The sequence below is a fragment of the Uloborus diversus genome, unplaced genomic scaffold (genome assembly GCF_026930045.1).
Source record: "Uloborus diversus isolate 005 unplaced genomic scaffold, Udiv.v.3.1 scaffold_11, whole genome shotgun sequence".
NCBI classification, from domain to species: domain Eukaryota; kingdom Metazoa; phylum Arthropoda; class Arachnida; order Araneae; family Uloboridae; genus Uloborus; species Uloborus diversus.
The window spans coordinates 6229531-6245143 of NW_026557765.1; the positions used below are offsets into that span (position 1 = coordinate 6229531).

Genomic DNA, 15613 nt, shown 5'->3' on the forward strand with positions numbered 1-15613 from the left:
TGAAACAGATTTTCTCTTCTGCAAAAAAAGAAAAAACAAAAAAAACAAACAAACAAACAAAAAAAAAAGATATTAAAGTACTACATAAGTTAATAGTAACATATTTCCAGTCATTTTTTTTTTATATAATAGTACTAGCAGTACCCGCACTGCTTTGCCCGTAGTAGAAAAGTTAAACGGTCTTTTGGTTCGCCTGATATATTTACAAATAATGTAGGATGAATTTCTTGCAATTGGCTTGCCCATGTTACGGTTCCACGTTATGATAACTTGATAATTTACTCGTCCATCTTATGATAATTTTGCTTGGGAAAATGTTCTTAAAATTAGAGTAGAAAAAGAACAAAGTCAAATTTTCGAAAAATCGCTTCGAGGTGCACACCCCCATGCTACAAACTAATTCTGTGCCAAATTTCATGATGTAAGTCTAAATGCAAGCAATTCTTGTATTTTTTTTACTAAGCAAATAAATCTTCTGGAAAAAATCATTTAATATATAATAAAAAATAATTGCAAAATCCAGTCTCATGAGCCGCCTTCAATGTTGCAATCCTTCAAAGGCAGAAAAATGTTGTACAAAATTTAATCATTGTTATGATAGTCTTATAATTCTACAGCTGTTTTAATTTAAAAAAATAGTACCTGGACGACCAAGCCTCGCTCGGCTTTAAAATAATTATTTTTTGTCAACTTGTGTTTTTCTGAGATTCGATACTTTTTCAAATATATTTAAAAAGCATCACGTTAACGAAATATTAAGGTGCTCGATGCTTCCGAGAAATGAGAGATATACATGTAAACACTTCATCAGCATTATAATCATTTCAGCTATAAGAAGCCTACTACTGAATATTAGCCTCCTCTCCCCCACAGTCATCCACCTACAAAAGCTCTGAGTTGGTTGCGTATAAATATTTAACACACGGTATTGCCAAAAAAGTAGTTCCTAAGACCAAACATAGCGACAATAAATATGAAGCAAATGATTGAAAATGTGCCGCTACCTTCTTATAACACTCAAGTACCAAACAAAGAAGATTCTGAATGCAATTAAATCAACATTTTGCTTTAAACTATCTGTTAGGGGAGGCTGGGGTAGTAAGAGACAAAAGTAAAATGAAATAAAATGTATACTAATATTCTAAAAAACTTGAAACAACTATCTCATATTAACTGCATAAAATGGACTCCTCTTGATTTTTTTAGACGATTATTCAACAAATATTTTGTTTTAAAAAATGTTCAAAAATTTCAATAAATTCTTGTCTCTAATCAGCCCATCTAAGAGGGGTTAGTATGGGGCAATAAGAGACACCAGTCTCATATTACTCCATACTAACCCCTTTACCCAATACTACAAAAAATAAAAATGGGGGTAATAAGAGACTGGCTCACACCAGCCTGTAAATAAGGAAGACTTTCCAGATTTCAAAAAATAGTATTGGTCAGAAGTTTACACATTAATAACTCCCAAACACTTCACCTACAAAATATCGCGTTTTTTTTTCATTGCATGAAAAAAAAAATCGAAACATGTTATAAACTTTTAAAGAAGTGTATTGCAGTAAAGTATACATATGGTTCTTTATAATTACATAATTTTAAAGTTGTCTAAGATTTTTTTTTTTTTTTTGTGATTTTTTGACTGCGTCTCTCATTACCCCAGTCTCTTATTACCTCGACCTCCCCTACATTTTGTTTCCACTGTACAATTTTCCTGTCATTAATTAAAAGACTTTGAACTTGTAGCCAATTCTACTGTGGGTAAATCGGTTTTTTAAGCCCAAAACTTCCTTCCATACTACATCGCGATTCACGATTTTATCCTAATCAAGATTTTCATTTGGAATAAATACATTTTAGTGTAGTGGTCACTTTATGCCAGAAAATACTACATATAGCACGCTTTCCGTAAAAACTAATGATCCACATGCCACTCCAACAAAATATAAAGTCTCTAGAATTATGTTTTTTCAAAATGAAATTTAGATGCGTGATTTAAAAAAAACAAATATATAAAACTATTTGAAGTGTAAAAAAGAGTATAAGTAAATAAAATAAAATTAGGGCGGTCAAGCAATAGTTTTGCTTTAAAAAAAAATGCCTTACATTGACTTACATAGTGCTTTTGAATTTTGTTTTTAGCCAAGTGTGATTGAAATGAACCAAAGTGGCTAATATCAGCCATTCCTGGCAACCCTAAGCAAGTTTAAACTTTTAAAGCGAGAAGGGACAAATTTTCATTGTTATGGTTGCAAATCGTCTGCCTTATGTATCAATTCACAGTTTTTTTCAAGGCTGAACTCAATTAGACTTTATATTAAAAAACTCTTTTTTGAAAAAAAATCGCATTTTTATAGAAAAAAACGCTGATGTAGATGAACTTAGAATGCTAAACTACAATTAAATCCAAAATTTCATCCAAATCGTTAGAGCCGTTTCCGAGATACGAAATATATACATACCCACAAGAATTGCTCGTTTAAAGATATAAGAAATGATATAAAGATATAAAGATACATGAAGATATTACTTTTTTGGTTTATATGAATTTTCAAAACAATAATTTTTTTTAAAAATCCCTTTGAATTAGTTTGAATTTCTCTACTAGTTTATATTACTGGAAGTGGCAATATTTTTGAGTTTTTTGATGTGTAAAAGATTTTAAAAATTAAATGAAATTTGTCTATGATGTTAATTAACTTTCGAATTGTTTGTTTTCTTTCTTTCCTTGTAAATTTATTTATTTGTCTTTTCAGCGAGCCATTGAACCCCCAGAAGTAAAACATGAAAGACTTTTTGTTGTTTCTGTGTTGGGCTTCTTAGTTAATTTAGTTGGCATTTTTGCATTTCAACATGGGCATAGGTCATTCGCACGATGGAGGTAAGACAATGTAAATATGAATGCCTGTACTGTTGTTATGTCACAGACTTTTCCAGATACAGAATAACTTTCAATTTATTCATTATAGTATGTATATTTTTGTATATTAGGTTCATGCTATGCATAATTTGCTAATGATGATTGAATTTAACATTTTTAACTGAGTTTTGAATATTATCCAGAAAATTTTAAAAGCTATTATGTATGAAAGTGATGATTGCCTGTAGTAAAATATTATGCAAAATGGATTTTGTTATAATTTTACTTGAAACCACAAACAGAAAGTGATATAAAAATTCACAATTAAAGAAGCTTTTTTTTAAAAATTAGTTTGAAGTGGTAAAGTATTTTAAAATGATATGCATTACCAGAGTTAGTTTGCCGTTAATTTTATAAGGGACTTTTGTATTCTCTTTGTACTAATCTGTTCATTCTTCATTTGAATGGGTCTCTAGAAGGAAGGCATATGTTACACTTGGTCTTCATTAATATTTACTCCTTCCTGTCCTAGAAGAAGGGCATATATTAAACTAAAAATTAAATTTTTAATTTGTTATGTATGAGGCAACAAGAAGCAAAGGGATGTAAGTGAACATTTTCAAGTTTTGAGTAGAACGCGTGTAAAGATAACATCTTAGATAGACTTTCATTGAATTTTTTTTCTAAATCATGCTGTATAGCAGCAACTACCAGGACTACTAGTACCATTTCTTGCCCCAAGACAGAGGAGAAGTTCACCTACCATGTGTGCTGGTTATCTCCAAATTTTTAATTTTGCCACTTACATTCCTTTGCTTCTCACTGCCTTATATGTCCTTCTTCTAGGGGCCCATTCATTTATAATTACAATTTTATCAGATATGCTTGCTTTTGTTCATTGCTGTTTTGAAATACATTTTATTTTTACTGAATTTCTATCAACATGTTTATACTTGTTCTATATTTATCATAGTTATAATGATAAATGTAGGAAAATTTTGTTATAATTTTTCACTAGTATGAAGATTTTACAGCAGATATGACTACCATGAAAGGGAAAATCAAAATCATATAAAATTAATCTTCCTAAAATGTAACTACTGAAGTAGCTTTAAAACCTTATAGTGAGACACTTTACTATATATGTACTATTACACAAAGGATTTGTATTTTTAGAAAGTAATAATATTTTTTTTTTCAAAAACAGAGATGGGTGCAGTAGACCCTGGCTCCCATGGGATGTTGCACTGCTTAGTTTAGTTTAATAGTATTTTTTATCTTTAAGAATGCAATCTTTTTCTTAAATTCATAAAATTGCACTGTACTGTGATTAAATTACTGTTTGTACTGTCCAAAAATTATTCCTCTTTCTTATGACAGAGATTTATTTATTTCTAATGAACTGAATACAGTCGACTCTCGCTAACTCAAAATTGAAGGGAAGACATAAAAAATTCGAGTTATCGAAAATCTTACAAAAAATCATTCCATTTAATATAAGTATATTATATACCTCATTAACAAACGTGAACACAAAAAAAGTACTTACCATATTTTATTTAAAATATCGGTCAAAAAGATTTTGACTGGTACTCTTTTTTTTTTTTTCCACGTCAATTATATTTTCCAGATGGAAAATAGCATTGAATGTCTTTGAGTCCACATCAGGTCTCGATTCAATGAGCGCCCGCATCACATGCATGGCACTTTTTGCTTCATTAGAGGTGATCTTTTTTGGATGGATAAGCTCTTCAAGCTCATCATCTTCCTCTCCTGAGAGTGGTCTAAACTCGGCAACTATGTCTTTTCCTAATAAATTTCTACACACACACTTGAATATCATCATCTATGTTGACAAAGTCTCAAAATGTTGTTAGAGGATCTAACTGCAGAGCTTTCGACACTAAACTCAATTCCTCATTAACTGTTTCCTCAATTTCCTTTTCTTTTTTTTCCTCTTCTACATGGATTTCCTCAGTAGATGCTTTATGGAAACCCTCCTTTCTAAAGGAGTTTGCTATTGTTCTTTGTTCAACACAATTCCAGGCTTTATCAATCATTCTCATAGCCTGCAACACATTTACAGAAGGGTTGCTTCCTTCGTCAATCTCAACCATGCATTTTTTTACAACTTGATGAGGATATTTCAGTTTGAAATTTTGGATGATTCCCTGATCTAACCACTATAGTTTTGAAGTGGTATTGGGCGGAAGGAACTCCAGTTTTACAAATTTTAATTTCGTCGTAATTGAGCTCGGAATGTACAGTTGTCAACAAATAGGACAATTTTGCGGTTTTGCCTAGACATTTTACGGTCTAAATTTTTCAGCCATTTTTCAAGCAATTCGACTGTCATCCATAATTTTGTGTTAGCTGCATAATCCACAGGAAATGATTTAACTCCAGCTAAACATCTTGGCTTTTTTGGTTTTCCTATCATTACTGGCTTCATTCTTTCGGATCCATCTATGTTGGTGCACAGTAATAAAGTTTCTCTTTCCTTGCTTTTCTTTGCGCCATGGCAAGCTTCCCATTTCACAGCTATTGTTTTGTCAGGAAGACATTTAAAAAATAAACCTGTTTTATTGGCATTGAACATCCTTGTGATCCCTTCCATTCCTCGCAGACTTCTTGACTAACACTTCCACTTTCTCCACAAATTTTATAAAAAGTGATGTTTCTTTTTCTAGAAATTTTCAAATCAACCACTGCTTGCTTTGAAATCCGTAAAGTTGAGTTGCTTCCCAAAATCCTCCGCTTTTTCTCTCAATATGTTTCCATTATGTGGAATATTCTGGGTTCGACACTGGGTCATCCATTTTTCAAGCATTTTTCAACTTCCGGATATTCTACAATTTTCATTTTTTTCGATCCCCTTGATTATCATCAAAGTTTTTGAGAATGGTTGACAGTGTGCTGTTCGGAATGCCAAATTCCTTCCCAATATCAATCTTTTTCTTTCCCCCTTTTCCAAGCACATCAATCACTTTTTTTTTTCATTGCAATAGAAAGTGTAGTGTCTTTTCCCCCTTTTCCAACCACATCAATCACTTTTTTTTTCATTGCAATAGAAAGTAGTGCATTTTTGTTTTGCAGCCATAGTGCGATGAAAAATGAACTTGAGCTTCTTCATAGCACTAATAAGCAAAGTAGGAAACTGAGGACTAGAACGAGAAAGGGTTTGTGTTTGGGGAACTGGTCATTCAGGTTGAGAGAACCTTTGTTCTAGAAACTCGACCATTGTCCACTGTTGGCAGAAAACAGGAGCTGAAACATGCCTCCCCTCCCACATACGTGTGATGAACACAACTAAAAACTACTAACAAGAGAGAGAGCCCAAAGACACGTTTTTCTTCTAGAGCACATAAATGGAGGAGAAAAAGCATAACTGTATGAAAATTCGAGTTTTGAGGGATTGAAATTTTTTTGAGTGAATGGGAAAAAAATTTGAGTTGCCGAGAGGAAGGGAAAAAATAATTTGAGTTAAAGAGAAAATTTCATTAAAAACGCGATAAAGGTTCAGGGAAATACTTTTTTTTTTTTTTTTTGAAATATCGAAAAATTCGAATTATCCCGAGTTGACTACGTCATTAAATGTTTAAAAGTTTACTTCAATGAAAAATTTGATAAAATTTGTCAATGATCATAATTACTTAATCAGCAAATAGCTGAAATTTGACTTTTGATTTTGCATTTGAAACGTTTAAAGTGTTAATTTCATTTAAGTTGAATTTGGAAATTGTTTTTCGTTCAAACTTAATATTCATGCTTTTATTTTACAGGTGATCATGGACATAGCCATGGACAGTCACATAATCATGAACACGGACATGGGCATGGACATTCTCATAATTATAGTATGTACCATATTTTGGAAATGTATGAATTATTTTTTCCCAATTAAAGATATCTGGAATGTAATATTTTAGTGTAACATAGATTATTTTAAATGTCTATTTTAATGCTTTCTTTTAATCCCTTCTTGGTCGGCATTACATCTCACTTGTTTATAGTTTTTGTGTCCGTACCGTTAGTGCTGCATGCTATGTGACAAGACTAAAATTGTCCTCATAAAAGTTGAAACAGCCACTACTTACACATCTGTTTTGATTCGGGGGTTACTTTTGTAGTTCTGAGGATCCTCATAAAAATTGAAACAAGCACTACTTACGCATCTCTTTTGATTCGGGGGTTACTTTTTGTAGTTCTGAGGATTGCTCATAGATGGCACAGCTGTGAGCCAAAATCAATTTGTACTTTCCATAGATTTTGCTTTCATTAGTGTTAGTTTTGCATGTCAAAATAGCATCCATAATCGATTGTATTTCTTATATTATGGACTGTAATTATATGAATAATTCTTGAACATAAATAGCTTTTGTTAAGGTGCTGAAGGAAAAAACATCTAGTAATAATAATTTTTATTTTGTGACAAATGAGATTCTTTTGTTCCATTGTCTAATACAGATTATCGAGCTGTTTAAATGGCTAGGACAGAAAATTACTTTCAAAGACATTTCCTATGTAATTTTATTAACTATTTTTATGTGGATATTTGTCTTAAATACATGAAAGCAATGTAGTCAATATTGTATCAGATTGTATTTTTTAAAGTTCAAAACTTGTGTGTATTGCAATGGGGAATTGCACATTTGACCATCTGTAGATCCAGCAAAAAAAACTGCTGACTGTCAAAAATATTCTGTATTTTTGACTTTAAAATAGAATTTATGCTTATTTTCAGCCTGTTTTTTTTTTTTTTTTTAAATTTAAAAAAGTAGATCAGACCCCCCCCCCCCTCTCCTCCCCAAAGTAGAACATGACCAAAAAAAAAAAAAAAAACAGTTCTGTAACATGTTGAGTCAAATCTTGATATCTCAAAACTCTCAATGTCTCAGGAAAAAAAAAAAAGAAAATTCCCCTGCATTTTCCATAAAAAATCCTCAGTATTTTTCGTGATTTTCTCGAAATCTAGTTTTTGAAACCCTTGATGTGTCGAAATTTCTGCACAAAAGCAAGTTTGAATTGCCGTTTTTCCTTGGAAGTTTTCATAGTAGAACCAGTAGTAGAGACACTTGCTGGTAGTTTTTCTTCCTTTGCCTTAGAAAGTTTAAGAATAGGAGATTGGGGCAAGATAATAGGGTAGTGTGGGTATGAGGAGGGTGCTGTAGTCTTTTTTACCCAGTGTTTTATCCAGGATATAAATTCTTTGTGCTTTTCTTCAGTACAAGTTGCCCACTTTGAGGACAGAGGGTTGATTTTTCATCAGTTTTCAAGCAAATACTGAAAACCGTTCCTCATCCTCATAGGTTTCTGGTTTTTTAGTTTCTTGTAAAATGGCTGGGAAAAAGCTTTTTAATGTGCTTTTAGGTGAAGATAAAATTAAAATTTTTAAGTTAGTAAATGAAAAAAGAAAGTCGAAATTGCTCTATTTATTTCAAAATCTCTAATTAATCTAGTACACTTTCCACAATAATTAAAAACCATAAAGTTATTGAGAGAAAACTATGATGAAAGAAACTGTTGAAAATGCAAATTAGGAAGAATTGATTTGCAGATTTTGGACAATTTTTAAAATGCTCAACTTTAAGTTCAAATTACATTACACTTAAAGTAAGAAAAACAATGTTAAAAAAAGCACAAATTTGCCAATTACAGCAGACACGTTTTTCGGCGTTACAGGGAACGCTTTTTTCAATGCAAAAAGTAATGAGCTTATGGATGAAAAGACATCCAACAAAAGCCTCATCCTTTTGTTCTTCTTACTTTTGTTCAGCAGTTGTTCAGTTGTTTTTCTTACTTTACTGTTCAGCACAAAGGTATTTATTTATCTTACATTAGACTTAATTACTGAACACAAAATAATTTTTAATGTAGAGTAAGTGTAAGTAATTTTCATTTATTAATAAGATAATATACTCTGTAAGTAAAAACACCTAATAACTATCTTCATAGCCATCAAATTCAGGACCTCCATCCTCATAGGAAAATTAACAATAATTGTTTAAAATCCTCATAGTCACTGTCTGGGTCTGCCGTATTGGAAATTTCTTAATCACAATTATCAGTTCTCAACTTTATAATACTAGCGTCTTTCAAATCAGTAGTTATAATAAGTTTAACTAAATTCCCTAAAAAGATGTCCAATTTTCTACATCATCATACTGTGCCTTTCTTTCTCAGATGAGTTTTCATAGAATTCAGAGACGTCATTAGATTTTTTCCTCCTTCCCACATACCTCATTAGGGTATAAATTGTGGTTCTTAGAGTTTAACTTTTGAACAAGTATAGCTGCGGCTTAAGTACCATAAAATGCCATATTTCTATTAAGGGTTCAAATTTAGTGGTTGTTGGTGTATTTTAGCTTGATAATCATGTTTTCTCATCCAGTCGTTGTTTTTGGTGCCTAACTTTTTGACAATCATAATTTTGCACCTAATTGCTTGTTTTTTTACTAACTTTATATGAAATGCAGATTATTTTTTTTTTTTTTGGTAAGTTTTAAACTTAATTTTTCAAATCATTTTCTGTTTTTGTTTTTCAAGCTGGAAGACAGTGTAGTGGTTCCTAATCTTTTCACCATTGAAGACCACTCACTACTTTTCCGAATCCTCTGTGGACAACATAGAATAGAAAGAATATTTTCGCAACAATTTTATGGAAAATAAGAGGATTCCAAAAGTTTCCTTTAATAAATTTAATTATGACTATGAAAATTATATAGATTAATTTTTGTTAGCTTTCGCTAGCCATATAAAAGTTTTACAGACCACAGGTTGAGACTCAGTCTTGTACTGTATCACTCCTTTTATTATAACATTGTAACTAAGCGAAACATTTTGGCAGCTAAAAAGAAAGCTAGCTAATAATGACACCTAATAATTCATGTCACTCATTTGGAAGAAGAGTGCCATAATACGAAGAAATTAAATTTTACAGGAGAAATGTTTGAAGTTGAACTCATCAGGCAATTTGCATTAAGAAAAGTAAGTTTGCTGCACTCTTCAGTGGTTAATATTAGAACAAAAAATCTGTCATTATTTTCCAAAGAATATGATGTCCATTTTAGTCTTTTAAGCGAAAAAAAGAAAAGAAAATTAAAAATTTCGTATTGTGGCACTCTTTTTCCAAACGAACAATATGTACTAATTTCGCTTCTACTGTTCCTAAATGTTTGTTACAAACTTTTTTTAAAACAGGTAAAGAAGGCAAAGAAGATGTTCAAGGAAATGGAGGAAATAGCCAAATAATGCATGGTACTTCTTTTTTTTTTCCTAAAACTGGAATTCGAGAAAATATTTGCATTTGATTCTGAATTAAAATATTCGTTTTTATAATCTTTTTTTTTCTTTTAAGGTGTCTTCCTCCACATTTTAGCGGATACGTTGGGCAGTGTTGGTGTAATTGTTTCAGCCGTTCTTATGAACCAGTTTGGTTGGATGATTGCTGATCCAATTTGTTCCATGTTTATATCAACTCTCATTGGCTTTAGGTTTGTCTTGACAAATAAATGCATTTAGTATTGAGTATTGAGTAAAAAATTCCAATTTAGTTTACATTTAATGTGTGTGAATAATGAACATTGTGAACAGGCACGGATCTATAAATTTTGGACTTCCGTGCAACAAAATCTGTAGGGCCTCTTCCCAGAGCTCAGCAGTGTATATTTGCAACATTAATAAGTTTTAATGCTAGTTTTTTTTTTTTTTTTTTTCAATTTCTTGGGCCATTAGGCTCTTTAAGGACTTGTACTTCTTTTCTAAAAAATCTTTCTCGCGATGTTGGGATGCTCCCATCAAGGGTTAATTAATAAGTTTTAATGCTAGTTTTTTTTTTTTTTTTTTTCAATTTCTTGGGCCATTAGGCTCTTTAAGGACTTGTACTTCTTTTCTAAAAAATCTTTCTCGCGATGTTGGGATGCTCCCATCAAGGGTTTTACCCTGTATTCAATCCCAGGGTCATAGTGTGACTGTATTGTAGAATGCAGATAGAATTTGTTTTCAAATTATTGTTTCTCTGTATGTAACTTATGTGCTGATTTTCATAAAAATAACACATTTGTTAAGATATTAACAATTCTTTTAAAAATGGATCTTTTTCATGCTTTTTTACTTATATTTTCAATAGTTGTCAAATTATACGAAACTTTCAGGTGTAATATTTGTATATAATTAAAATTGAAAGCTAAAATTTGAAAAGAAAATTCTAATTGGAAAAGAAAATATGGGTTGTTAAAGAAGATAAATTTTCATATCGTATGTGTAAAATACATTTTAAAAAAGTGCCTAAATAGGCAATTGGAAAGTTATGTAAAAGTGCAGTTAAATGTCATAAAAAAGTTGAACGATACACTACACGTAAAAAAGTCTCCAAAAAGTATTAAACTGTGAGGTTTTTTTCTCGCCATTATAGTTATAAAAAGCTCTTTTTAAATAGTTTTTTTTATTGTTATGTATATTTAATTTTAGGATAAAATAAATTGATCAATTATTTGTCTCTCTAATTGAATAATATTGAGACAACCCCTTTTATTTATTGCTTTTCAGGAAATGTTTAAAATCTTGTGTAATACAATGGGTTTATCTTTTTAAAATTTCTTGATGTAGAACTGCACTTTTTACATAGGTTATTGCACATGGTTGCTCATTTAGGCACTTTTTTAAAAATCTTTTGCTCAAGCGCTATGGAATTTCAACAACCCATACTTTCTGTTTAATATTTTCTGTTTTAAATTTCATTGTGTAGTTTTTATGATGTGTAAAATGGTTTCCTGGAATTTTCTTATATTTAAACTGACAACTTTTGAAATAAGCCAAAAGAGTATGAAAAATAAATTAACTTTTTAAAGAAATGTCAATTTTCTTATGAATATGTGGCATTTTTTAAAATATGCACATAAGTTAAACCCAGCAACAGAAATATTAAAAATTAAACAAATCCATATTTAAATCTGCATTCTATGACATAGGAAACCCTCGAGGGACTCCCCCCCCCCTCAAAAAAAGACTCCTAACTTTGCAAGTACCAGATTTTTTTTAGTGTAACTTTGTGCATGTTTATTTTATGTTCGAAGTTTAAAAACATTCATTACGTACAGTATAACCTCGATTTAATGACTGTCAAGGAGGAACTGCAAAAAGTTATCGTTTAATCAAGGATATCTTTAAATCGAGGAGCATAGACACTTAATACAGTCAAATCTGAACCAGTGAAACGTATCATTAAATTGAGGAAATCGTTAAATCGGGTATCGTTAAAGTTATGCTGTAGTTCGTGAAGTTAAGCTGTATTTCCGTAATATTGTAAATTCACGGTTTGTATTATTTTCTCTTACCCCTGTATATTCATCCAAACATAATGATACTAGTTTTCAAATTTTAAAATGAAGCAATAGATGTAAATGAGTTGTTACCAAAAGTAAATATGAAATTTTCCAAGAAATTCATTGCATTTGTAATTTATATGTAAACGTCAAAGTCAAAATTGGAGAATGTTGAATTTCACTGATGATTCAGCAGGAGTATTCAGTCTGTCACTAATATCTTTAGTATGTGAATTTTTGATATTCTGTGGCTAATGATGACATTTACAAGATTTTAAACTTTCACGGTAACATATGCATGTATTTTTCAATAAATTCATTTAAAATATTTTTTTAATTTGCAGTGTCATTCCATTACTTAAAGATTCCACTTGCATACTAATGCAGAGGACACCTAAAGCTCTTGATAACGTACTTCCTGGTTGTTACCAAAGGGTAAGTTTTGTTTGAGTTTAACAGGTGTCGAAGTTGTTCTAATTTTCCTAAAATTCTCAATTTTAAAAAAAAGTGTTCTCAAATTTGTAATATTTTCAACTGTGTACTGAATATCGTAAAATTTTCACAATTTTACGTCACATTTTTGTAGAAAAAAAAATTTAAAATCGAACTTTTCTACTGTTCTTGTTCACTTATTGTTTAAACCTGAAGCAGATGTGCGTTTGTGTGTGAAAAATTGATTTGTTTATAAAGAATTGCACATGTATGTTTGTCATTTCATCCCTAGCACATAAAATGGCAAACAGTGCACTTGCAAATTAAAGTTTTAGTTAGTTTCTTTTAAACTGCCTTCTTTATTATAAGCAGCCACTTTATTCAATAATTCTTTTTAAAGGTAACAACAAAGTAATTTTAAGGCACTGCACTTGACTAAATGATATGGTGTGCAGAAAAGTATTGCATATAAGATTCATTGCTACATTGTATTCATACTATAATATGGAAAAATGAAATTAAAAAAATTATCTTTTTAAGTGCATTTCGGAATGAAATTAATGAAAATGAAGCATGTGCTCAAAATGGCAGTACTTGTTTTTGTTGCTATTTTATATCTATTGTTCTAAAAATGTCCTTAAATTTTGTTGAAGTTGTGTCCTATTATTTTTCAAATATGCCCACTTCGAGCCCTGGTTTATATTAGCTTAGCCAAGTAGATTTAATTCAGATATGTAGAAGATAACTGTCATTTATGTTTTAATTTTTAAAATCGTTTTATAATAAACAATTGTTTATGTTTAGGTTATGCAGTTAGATGGTGTATATAGTGTTCAAGAGCCTCGTTTCTGGACACTATGTAGTAACGTATACATAGGTACTATAAAATTAGAAGTAGCACCAACTGCTGATGCCAGATATCTTTTGAGCCATACTCATAATATTTTTACACAGGTAAATCTAAGTTCAATAATGTTTATATCATCTACTTATCTGTCTTCTGTGCTCATTTCATAATGTTTTCTGGTGATTTGAGGTTTGCTCATATACGATAGTTGAATCTTGCTCCTTTCTTATTAACTTGTCTTGCATATTTTAGTACTGGTACAGAAATACTTGTTAAGACATAAAAAATTGTAAGAAATAGAATTTATGAAATTTATTTTCCTTACATACTGGCACTTTTCTACTTTCCAAACTTATTGGTACCTGAAATGGGTACAAAAATTAAAACATATAAAATGAAAGCAATAGCAAAAAAAAAATGTAAAGCATTTATATTTTTTAATAAGTATATTGTATACTGTGAAAAAATGGAAAATGGAGTTTAAACGGTACTGTTCTATTTCTCATTTATGTATTCATAATTGAATTGGATAAATTTTATTTTCCACTATTTTCCACTTGCTCAAAAATGAAGGGATGGAAAATGCACAAAAGGATTTGATTGTAGTTGAAAAACTTACTACTCGACTTTTCTCCTCCTTTCACCCTTCTTTCCCTTCAAAATAATAGTTTAAAAAAACATAGATAAAAAGAATTAATGATCAGTCTGCATAAAAGAATATTAGCTAAAGCTAACCTAGACACATGCAAACAATCTGTTTTGAAAAGTTCCGCTTTAAAAAGGCATTGTCTTAAAAATAGCACAAAAATTTTGTTGTTCTATTAGAAAGTGTTGCCTTAAATGAAAGACTCCAATCGGTTGGTATGCAATCTGGGCTGTGCCTTCAATTTTATTGATTGTATTGGCAGCATCTCTTATTGTTCTATCAGAAAGTGTTGCGTTAAATGAAACAGACTCCAATCGGTTGGTATGCAATCTGGGCTGTGCCTTCAATTTTATTGATTGCATTGGCAGCATCTCTTATTGTCAATCCTTTCTTCTGATAGTGACGCAACAACACCCGTTTCTCTATCTGTGCAACCTCGTAACCAGTATCAAACATCTTACCAACAACAATAACCCTCAAAGAGATAACAAAATTATGAAAAAAAAATCACTTTTCAAGTTTGTCCACAAACTTTTTTTTTAACAACCTTTTATAATATGAGTTTAGAAGAAAAAGAAATGTATCATGTAAACTTGTTTCCTAAAACTTATATTTTTGTTTCATTTTAGGTTGGTGTGCGGCAGTTATATGTGCAAATTGACTATGCGCTAGTATGAGAGACGGTTAGTGATAGATCTTACTTAATACATTTCTTACATTTGTTCCTGAAACTGCATTTTTTTTCATGGAGTTTGTGGAGGAACTGAAAATTATCTGAAGACAGAGTCATCAGACAAAAGTTGCTCAGATCTTTACCAACCACCTATTTTAGGTGAACAGCAACAAAATGGAAACTTTTTTTAATACTAGTCTTAAATTTTAGCTCTTAAGACTTGATTTGTCCTTTAAAATGGGTGTTTGTAAGCATTGCCGTAAATTCTAATGCTGTCTTCTTTTTTCTACAGTATTTTTTTACATTTTGGAGATTCTATTTGTAAAAGATAGAATATGGCACATTTAAGTGGCAAAAATACAATTTTTGTTAAATAAATGCAAATTATTTTTAAATTCAAGGATATGTGTGTATATATCCTATACTCAAATTTTACTTCTGCATATGCAAAGAACAAAAGCAATGATGTTAATGATCACCAATTCCAATCAAACAGAAATATCAGAGACAAATCTTGTGCATAAAGTATGTGAAATTGTTATTATTGAGATAAAATTATGAAGTTAAAAAGCAGTTTTTATAAAACAAAAAAAGCATGAAATTTTTTTAGACCACAGTACGAACGCTGAAAAATGCCTAGAAAAAAGTTTTGTTTGCCACATCTGGTAACTAAAAAAAATTAGTTTTTCAGAGACCTAGAAGCATAATAAGTCAGAAAATACAATGTTCCCATGAAAATAGTTGCACATTATGTTTTTAGAGGCAGCAGAAGTTGAGTTGTTCCAGTAGCATTTTTTGTTATTTCTGGGGAGTTTCTTTTGATATATTT

At 30.7% G+C, this 15613-nt stretch overlaps 1 protein-coding gene across 1 annotated transcript in view; it reads left to right on the forward strand.

The window, feature by feature from the left end:
• The window catches only part of LOC129232123 (zinc transporter 7-like), a 28582-nt gene extending 13539 nt beyond the window's left edge, over positions 1 to 15043 (forward strand). Inside the window, 8 exon segments of the mRNA XM_054866362.1 lie at positions 2760 to 2864; positions 2866 to 2884; positions 6646 to 6720; positions 10064 to 10120; positions 10221 to 10356; positions 12531 to 12621; positions 13423 to 13572; positions 14741 to 15043. Of these exon segments, the coding sequence (XP_054722337.1) occupies positions 2760 to 2864; positions 2866 to 2884; positions 6646 to 6720; positions 10064 to 10120; positions 10221 to 10356; positions 12531 to 12621; positions 13423 to 13572; positions 14741 to 14788 (681 nt within the window). The 3' untranslated portion in view covers positions 14789 to 15043.
• Positions 15044 to 15613: the final 570 nt, after the last annotated feature.